General features: G+C 60.3%; 1 protein-coding gene across 1 annotated transcript in view; it reads right to left on the bottom strand.

Annotated features, from left to right (window-relative positions):
• The window catches only part of P2RX1 (purinergic receptor P2X 1), a 20429-nt gene extending 17920 nt beyond the window's left edge, over positions 1 to 2509 (bottom strand). The window contains exons 1-3 of the mRNA XM_045293335.1: positions 2373 to 2509; positions 726 to 769; positions 589 to 671 (exon numbers count right to left, since the gene is read on the bottom strand). Of these exons, the coding sequence (XP_045149270.1) occupies positions 589 to 671; positions 726 to 769; positions 2373 to 2509 (264 nt within the window). The remainder of the gene's footprint in view (positions 1 to 588; positions 672 to 725; positions 770 to 2372) is intronic.
• Between the last annotated feature and the right edge of the window lie 6782 nt (positions 2510 to 9291).

The raw sequence follows: 9291 nt of genomic DNA, 5'->3' as shown, positions 1-9291 counted from the left end.
AGAAAGAAAATGTTTTGAAAATGATGATGGCAACATATGTACAAATGTGCTTGACACAATGGATGGATGTATGGATTGTGATAAGAGCAGTACAATCCCCAAATAAAATGATTTAAAAAGAAAAAAGGAAAGCGTAAACTCTTGTGCGTGGGAGCTGTGTCTTCCCAGCCCCTTCCAGGTGACCTGATGGCTGACAGGTGGAGGCTGACGTCTAGGCAGTGCTGGTGGTGCAGTACCGGAATGTGGCCAGACGAGGGCGCCAGAGACAACAGGAGCCGCAGCCCAAGCGGAGACAGGACTTGGGAGCAGGAGTGGGTGGCAAGGCTTTGTGGCCTCTGGGCTGCAGAAAGCCTTGGGAGGGCTGGTGCCCCTCTCTGGGGCGGCTTCCCTGTCAGACCAGCCAGCCTGGCTTTGAGTTCTGACAGCCCCGTTTCCTAGCGAGAGCTTCTTCATTCCCGATTCAGGGAAGAGCCACCACCACTTGGATGGAACCTGAAGGGATTTTCTTGGGGGAGAAAGTGGGTACTGAGGTCCCCCATTCTGGAAGTCTCTTGTTCAGGACATGGGTGGGTGACAGGGCCTGGGTACCAAGTACAAGTGGGTGTCCTTCCTGTGGTCAGGCGGGCCCTGGGGCTGCTCACAGATGCAGATCTCGATACAGAAGCGGGGAGCTGAGCCCCAAAGACGCAGAGACCACAGTGGGGGCAGCGTCCTCCCTGCCTTACCAGGTGAGGGGCGGGCCTGGCCTGAGCGGGCAACTCCTCTCTCCCTGGGAAGATCAGGAGTGGAGTGGGTCATCACGGCCCAAGACTCCGGAGTCCCCAGAGCAGAGAAAGAGGAGACTACAGCAGGGCTGAGGGTGGGGTCAGGGGTCTAACAATGCCCACTCACTGTCTGGCCAGGGAAGCCCACTGCGCCTCTCTGGGACTCAGTTTCCCCCACAAGCTCAAACAAGACTGCCAGGGTCAATGTGATGGTGAACAGTACACAGGTAGTGGCAGGCACGTCTCCGAGGGCTGGGTCCTGGCCCCGGCTCTGGCTCCACCAGACCAGCTCTGAGGCCTAGGGGATGGGTGGGGTCAGAGGGAAGGCTAGGGACCCTGAAAGGGGACCAGGACTCTGTGGTCACTGTTGGGGCCCCAAGCTGGCCCACCCTGGTCAACTCCACTGCATAGTCTCTGTTCGTTCCCCCAATACAAATGGGGGAGAGTCCTCAGGTCACACAGAAAAGTCAGGGAGACTGCCAGGCAGCCCCCCGACCCCCAGCTGGGGCTGAGGCCCCCTCCAGATCCCCATGGGCCTCCACAAGCCCTCAGTCCCTGTGAGTGGACATGATGCCCCAACACCGGGCACACACGTCAGACACCTGAGCACAGCCACAGGGACACTGAGCAGACACACCCACCAGGCCCATGCCCAGTCACACGAGGACTCACAAGGCACACACATGTTCCCGACAGGACACCTAGGAAGGCCAGGCAGGGTCCCCAGGACAGTCCTGCCCTCTTGGTACAAGGGGTGAGGGTGAGGGGTGGGTCCAGAGCCACCTTGAAGGGAGCTGTCACTCCGGAGGCCAGGACTGACCCCCAATTGCTGCGTGAAGCCCAGCCATGAAGGCACCAGGACTTCAGGACTCGAGGGGTCTTTGCCCTGTGACTGCTGGGGGCCATCGGGTCTCTCCGGCTCCGGCCGCCCTGCAGCATCGAGGAGACAACCGCCTCGCAGCGTTTCCTAGATGGCGCGGTGCTCTTTATCGGAGCAGACGGGCAGGTTTTTCCACTCGGGCAGCAGCTGGGGGTTCAACCCCTCGACCTTTCCGTTACAACTGACCGCTCTCATGTGAGCTCGGTCCCAGCAGACATCCCTCCCTCTGCTCTAAACCAAACCAGCCCGCCATGAGCCAGCGGAGTCCGGTGTGTCCTGCAGGACAGAGTGAAGGCAGAATGGGCCCCTCCTCCTCCCAAGGCATGGCTGGTGGGTTTGAACTGGTGACCTTGTGGCGAGGAATCCAACACACTCCCCCCACCGCACTTCCAGCAGTGCAGGGAGGGACATGTCCCTCCCGGGATGCCTTAGGCTCCAGCTTGGCTGGGAGATCAGACGTGATAAGGCAGGGGCAGCTGGCCAAAGGCCTGGCCTCTTGTTCACCCTTTGGCCCCAGGCGGGGCTCCCCTCTGTCAGCGGGTCCCCCGGCACCAGGGAGCTAACAGAGCTTGCCGCTGCTTCTGAACAGCCTGGCTGTTTGTCCGGAGGGTCCTCCAATGGACTCAGAGGAAGAAGAACCCCTTGACATCATGAGGGGCACCCCGGAGCCGAGCGGGAGGACCGGGCTGGGGGCTGGTGAGAGGGCGGCAAGAGGGGCCCAGACTCACCCCACGACGTAGACCAGGACGACGAGCTGGGTCAGCCGGAAGATGACGCCCACCTTCTTGTTGCGAACCAGCACCATTCGGGGGGTGTCGTACTCGAAGAAGAAGGCAGCCAGCTCGTCCTGGACCCGCCTGGCCATGGCGACGATGGGGCAGGGGTCGGGGGGGCGCTGAGCACTGGGTCCCCCGCACAGCCGGAGGTGAGTGGGCCGTCAACACTCACAGCCCCGCCTGAGCATCAGTGGGGGCAGGGGGGGGGGCGTGCGGCCTCCAGGATCCTTAGGTGGGGCTGGGTAGGGGAGGTGGGGTCAGAGGTCAGGAGTCAGAGATCAGGCTGGAGGTACTTGGGTTGGGAGGGAGAATCCTTGGGTGGTCAGAGCCGCTCTTGGCCAGGGCCAGGCAGTGGACTGCAGGCCAGCCACTCCCATGGACAAATAAGTTCCCAAAGATAGATGGGGGCGGGGCTGGTGGGGCCACCCAGGCCCAGCCCCTGGACCCCTTCTGGCTCCGCCTGGGTCCTGCTGGGTTCCGGAAACAGTAGTTGTTGGCAGGAAACCACAGGCCACCTGTCAAAGGGTCATAGATAAAGCGGTCACTCCCCCAACCCCAAGCGATCCACCAGGACTGGGGGGCCACCGGGGAGGCCTCAGACCAGAGCGCACCCAAAGCCAGGGACCCATCCTCAGCCACCTGCAGACATCCTCCCGGCCTCCATTCCTGGGGGCCTGTAGCGAGTGGGGCAGAAGAGGAAGAAAGGTGAGTCCAGCCTGGCCGCTTCTCATGCCCTGTCCCCGCAGCCGTCGTCTGTGTGGGGCCGCACGCTCCTCTCCTACAACCTGTTTGCTCCACCTCTGAGCAGAGTGGAGAGGGAGGCTGGGCCAGAGGACACAGGGTGCCCCTGCCCCTGACACCTTGAGAGGACACCCATGTCAGCGGTCAGCACCGCCGTGGCTGCTCAGCCTTTGGCCCCCAGCCTGCTGCGCCCGTGGACTGCTTCCTCATGGGTGGCAACAGGGGCCTGAGAAGGGGCGAGATCCAGAGGCCAGGACTGCAGCCCCTCCCCTCATGGGCCCCAGCCCAGCCCCTGAAGGTGGAGGGTCCCAAAGATGCTGGGGGCGGGGGGGGGAGGGGGGGGCCTCAGGTCTGGAGGGCTCTCTCCCCACTCCCACTCCTCCTTTTGCGCCTAAGAAACTGAGGTGCCCATTGGAGCAATGCACTGTCCAGCTCGCCCAGGGGGCTACTTGGGTCCAAGCCCGAAGCAGTAGCCCTTGCTGATCTCCCAGAGGGAGCACCCCTCAAGCTGCTGCACCCCCCATCTACCCACCCCCGCCCCCAGGGCTGATAAGAGTCTTCTTCCTGAAGCCTTTAACTGGGTGAGGAGCCAGGCCCCTTCCTGAACCCCGGCACCCTCAGGTCAGTTCCTCAAACAGATCGGCCTCACCCCGGTTCCTGGGTGATTTTCTCAGACACAGCAGTGGGATGCCACCCTCCGGAGAGGCCAGTCAGGGCCCATATGGCTTCTCTAGGGAAAACCCCAGAGATGCCAAGAGCCCACCCTGGGGCAGCCAAGGCCCTCAGCCAGATCTTACCCATCGGACAGAAGAGCCTTCCCCTTCTGGCCCATCACTTTTGGAACCAGTGCTCCGGGCAGGAGCTGCCTGGGAAGGGGAGAGGGTGGGCTCCAAGACTGGGTCTGATACATCTAGTTGGGAGCACTCAGGCCAGGGGGTAGGGAGGGGAAGAGAGGAGAGGGAGGAAGGCGAGGAGGAGATAAGAGAGAGGGAGGGAGTGAAGGCAGAGACAACCCCTCCCCACCGCCACCGCCCCATCCTCCTCCTCCCTCTCCCGAAGCCAGGCTTGCTGACTGACCAACAGACCAGCCACCTGGCGGACAGACGGACCTGCAGCACACCCTTGTATATCTGTCTGTTACAGCCTTGGCCCTGACCCGACACCCAGAAAACAGCCGGGCAGCCACAGAGCACCGACCGGTTCCCTTGGGCACATCATCCAACATGTGCCCCAATGAGGAAGAAACACAAAGCCATCGAGCTTCTTGCCCCAAACTTCTCTTGACGCTCGGGGAGGAAGCTAGCCGCTGACCCTGCCAGCGCCCCTTACGCCGGTTCTAAAATGCTTCTCTCTGGTCTCAGGCCTTTCCTACACAGGGAGAGACAGTGTTGGTCCTAAGCATTGTGGGGGCTGGGGATGATTGACCGGGGAACACACTGGAATTGGCAGGTGTTCTCATTTAATGTCCCTATGAGGTAGGAGGGACCAACGTCCCCATTGTACAGACCAGGAAACTGAGGCAGGGAGGTTAAGGGCCTTGCCCAAAGAATCGCTCCCATGTGCTCTGGGGCTGGGAAGGAGGCTCCCCAAAGTCTGAGGGCTTGGCCCTGAGCCCGGCCCCAAGTTGCCAGCGCTGAGCACTACCAGGCCTGCCTTATAAGCCCAAAGGCCGAGTGGCTGACGTGGGTACTGGGCCGGGCCTTGTAGGGAGACATGCTCAGCTGCCAAGCGCTCGGCCCCGAGACAGTCTCCTCTTGCCTGGCTAAATTTAGCAGCTCTATGGAGCTTGGAGGAGCCTGGTGGCTCCATGAGTAAAGTGCTCCACTGCTAACTGAAAGGCCAGCAGTTCAAACCCATCAGCCACTGCGCGAGAGGAGGACGAGGCTATCTGCCACAAGGCTTTCCAAAACCAGACTCGCTGCCGACTCACAGCGACCCCTATGGGTTTCCGAGCCTGTAGCTGTTGCCCATCTTTCTCTCATGGAGCTGGCTTCCACCTGCCGCGCATGAGGCTCGCAGCCCAACATTGTAGCCACTACGCCAGCAGCCCTGAACACTTATCCAGGACAGGGGAGTTTCGGACACGGTAACCCACCGTTCATGTTGTAGAAAGCCTGACCTTCCTCCTGCAGAGCAGAGGCTGCTGCCGCCTAAACTGCTGACCTTTCAGATCTCAGCTTCTGGGGCCATTCTAGTCTGTCCTACAGGGTGTCTGTGTGGCTGGGTGGGTTTGCTTTGCTTTGGTGATCAGTGCCCGTCTGGGAAGGACTGCCCAGGCCTGGAGGCCAGCCAGGCCCTTGGGGAGGGCTGTCTATGTGCCAATGGGCATCTTTGGTCACTTAAGAGCTCCAGCTTTCACGGGCTTTTTCACTGGACGCTCTGCTGGGAGAGGGCTCTGAGCCCATGCATAGTCACTGTGGGGAGGCCTGGGCTCCGACTGCTCTCTGAGGTTGGCAGTTCAGGGCCTCTTCTCTGCATCCCCTGCCCATGACCCTGCTGGAGCCCCCTCACTGCAGCCAAGCAGTCAGGCCTGCCGGGGCTCCCCTTCCAGCCTTTGCGTCTCCCAGGTCCCAGCCTTTTTTCCTCTCTGGAAGATGGGGATCCCTGGGGTTCTGGCCTCCAACACGTCACACTCCCCCCTCCCCCACCATTCTTGATGACGCTGAGACCTCCACCCACCCACATCTGCACTCACACGGTAGCCACCCACCTTCTCAGGGATCTGCCTCCACCCACCCCACCCCCATCAAACATCTAACACGCTTTTTTAAATGGACTTATCCCCCCAACAAAATGATCTTGGGGGAAAAAAAAAGATTATACAGGATCAAACTGACCACTGCAGCGAGGAAAGATAGAGACCCAGGGGGGCAGGGAGTTTATGTTACCAACGGAGCAACAATCCAGAAACTAAGTCCAGCGCAATCGGTGTCTGTAAATGGCACATGCAGACACTGTTGGTTAGTGTATGCTTTCCTGTCTATGTGTATTCTTGAAAACTTACAAAATAAATCCAATTATCCGCCCCCCCCCCCAAGGAAAGGACTTCTTTTACGTGCACCCTGTGATGACTGACTCACGCAAACATTCCCATGCCCACCACGAGGGAGCCTTAGAACGCCCCTGCCTGCCATGAGGGAGCCTTTCAACACCAGCCCTCGAGCCCCTGTGTAGCCGGTCCGTCTCCGCCAGCCGCCACCCACGGCTGACAACCACGGATCTGTGTTTAGTCACGACAGATCCCATTAGCCTTTTCTAGAACTTTCCATGGCATGTTTGGGTTAGGGGAGGTACCTCAGAAGAAAAGCCTGAAGCTTTCTTTCCAAAAACCCACAGGAATGAGAACCCAGTTTGACCCCTGGGCAGCAGGTCGAAGGCCCCATCATTGTGTGCCACCCCCCTGCCCCCGCACTGTGAGCCTTTTCCTGGCTGGCTTCTTCCACTAGCCCGGTGACTTTAGGCTTCATCCCGTGACTGCCTTTCATAGCCCTGGACGGTTCCATTGTCTGCGTGCCTCAAAGGTTGTCTGTCTGTCCATCTATCGATGGACATTTGGACTATGTCCCGGTGGGGGTTATGATGATTAAAGCTGCTTCCAAGCTCTGGGACTTTGGGTGGACATAGGCGTTCTGTTTCTATGTAACCATAAACCCCCATGTGGCCCGGGGGCCCTGGTCTCTGGAGGAGTGCGATGAGGCCGTGGCCTTTTGGCAGCTCCACCCCAGAGCCAGCGGAGACTGCGCCTGGCCTTGCCTGGGAATTCCCTTCTGAGCAGGCGGCACGGTGGTGAGGTGAAGAAACCTGTTTACCTTGGCCGCTCCGTCTTGGCCTACTGAGCTCCATGCTGCAGGCTGGACAGAGCTGGACCTGGGCGGGCCAGCGCTGGGGTGGAGGCCAAGCAGGCCTGGCCATCAAGCCCCAGAAGCTGCTGGGTAGGCTGGTCCCAGTCTCCCCTCCTGCACCAGTCCCACGAGCCCATCATAGCCCCACACCCAGCCCACCTGCCCACCATGGTGATGCTAGCTAGATGGCCTCTCAGAGGGCCTGCGCTCTCCAGGTCTTGGGCTGCCCACTGCTCCCTGTGAGCCTCCCTTTTATCCCCATCCATAAAAGGAACCAGGTGGCCTACAGAACACCCTGGAGCTGAAGAGCAGGTGGAGTTTCATGGTGCAAGAAGTCGTAGTGGGGGACCACGTGGGAAGGAAGATCCTCTACCGGCCCCTGGGTCCTGAGCTGTGCTGTTTCTGTCCCCTCCTCCACACGGGGAGTTCCTAAGGGCGGGGCCATCTCCTTGGGTAGGGGCCGGCTTCATGGGACCATGCCAGCAGCCACACCAAACCCCATGCTTGGTGCCACGTGTGGCTTTACCCATTATGGGGTCTTCGTTTTTGAACAAGGGCCCCCATGCTTCCATCTAGCACTCGGCTCTGCCAATGGTGGGCAGGCTGCAGTCTTTCCTGGGGCAGCTGTGTGGAGGACCAGTCAGTCTCTCAGTGAGTCTCTCCTCCCAAGGGACATGAGGGAGACGGGGGTTGCGTGACCCCCCTCTTCCTGGAGGCCCCTCACAGGAAGGCAGGGCCACCTGGGGTTCATCTCAACCAGGTGACACCAAGGTTCTTGAGCTATGTGGGAGGTGGGTGGCTGTACCCAGGACTGGATGCAAGGGAAATAAAGATGGGAACTTCCCTGAACAGCATCTTTGTACCCACACAACAGCCTGGCTGGGAGCCTCCCCGGGGGCTGTGAACCAGCCCCCAGCCAACCATGAAGCCCTCCAGCCTCGGTTTCCTTGGAGGTCGCTTGGTTTCGGGTCTCCTAAAAGGCTCTGGAGGGCTACACCCCCCTTTCCCCCACCGCCCCGAGTGCAGGCTGTGGGACGCTCCGGCCTTACCTGTCCCTACCCCACCAGGCCTGCAGAATCCTGCCTCTGCCACCCAGGTGTGAGCCAGAAAGAACTGCTAGGGTCATTTGGGGTGTGGAGCCTTTGTTCCAGGGGCCCTGGTGGTGTCCCTGTTACACATTGGGTTGCTAAGCACAAGGTTGGCAGTTCACAATCACCACCCGATTTCTATTCCCAGAGTTACTCTCAGAAACCACGGGGCAGATCCACCCTGCCCTACAGGGGTGCTGTGAGTCTGCTTCCACTGGAGGGGGCAGGGAGCCCGGTTGAGCCTGCTTTGTTCACCCTTCCTGGGGGTGGGTGGGAGGTAGGCCCGACAGCCAGCCACCGAGGGCAGGGGCAGTGGGCCGAGCTCCAGGAAAAGAGACACAGGTGGCCCCCACTGGTATACAATCTTTATTTCTTGGCCAGACGCAGATGGGGCAGGGCCCTTCCATCCCCAGATGGCACCACCTGCTCCCCCAGCAGTTAAGAAGAGAGGATCTCCTTGGGCACCAGTCTCGGCCCCCCCTCTGGCTTCCCTCCAGCACCCGACAGGAGGAAGGGGCCCATTTCTTTGCAGGTGGAGGGGGCACCAGGGCAGGGAGGGGAGCATTGATACCGTATACAATAACCACCTTTCCCCCTTCGGGTGGGGTTGCGCCTGGGGCTCCGGGGCGATCTCGCTCCCGCTGCCCTCTCTGCCTTGCTTGATTTTGCCAAAGCGGCAATGTGAAGACACAAGTTCCGTCCTTCAAACCCTATTTTCTTATCCTGACAGGACCGTGAGGGAGGCCTCCCTCCAGAGAAGGTGGGGGTGGGGGTGGAGGAAGTGCCTTGGGCAATTAACAACCTTTTGTGTCATTCTTCTGGGGAGGAGTGTAGAGGAGGTGGGGGGCGCAAAGGGTGAGACTGAGCACCCACAGGAAGATTCCGTCAAGAGCCCCTGGCTGGTTGCCCCAACTCCACCCTAGAGGGACACTGATGGGGGCCATGGTGGGAGCGAGTGAGACTGGGAACCATGCAGCCACACTGGCGGGCTGGGGGTGAGGGGTTGGGGACAGGGCCCCCAGAATACCTGGGACCTCAGGAGTCAGGGACACAGGTGGCCAATAGGACGTCTGCTTGGCAGACCTGGCAACCCTGAGCCTTAGTGGGTTCTCATTTGCTTAGGACAGGGGATGCCTGCACCCAGGAAGTTAGCAATGCTGAGGCAGGCAGGCTGGGCCATTGCCCACAACCGCCCCCCCC

Source organism: Echinops telfairi, unplaced genomic scaffold, assembly GCF_000313985.2.
Source record: "Echinops telfairi isolate 266 unplaced genomic scaffold, ASM31398v2 ScPeMD7_2010;HRSCAF=2546, whole genome shotgun sequence".
Lineage (NCBI taxonomy): Eukaryota > Metazoa > Chordata > Mammalia > Afrosoricida > Tenrecidae > Echinops > Echinops telfairi.
The sequence above is the reverse complement of the archived record's forward strand: the minus strand, read 5'-3'. Positions and strand labels throughout refer to the sequence as shown.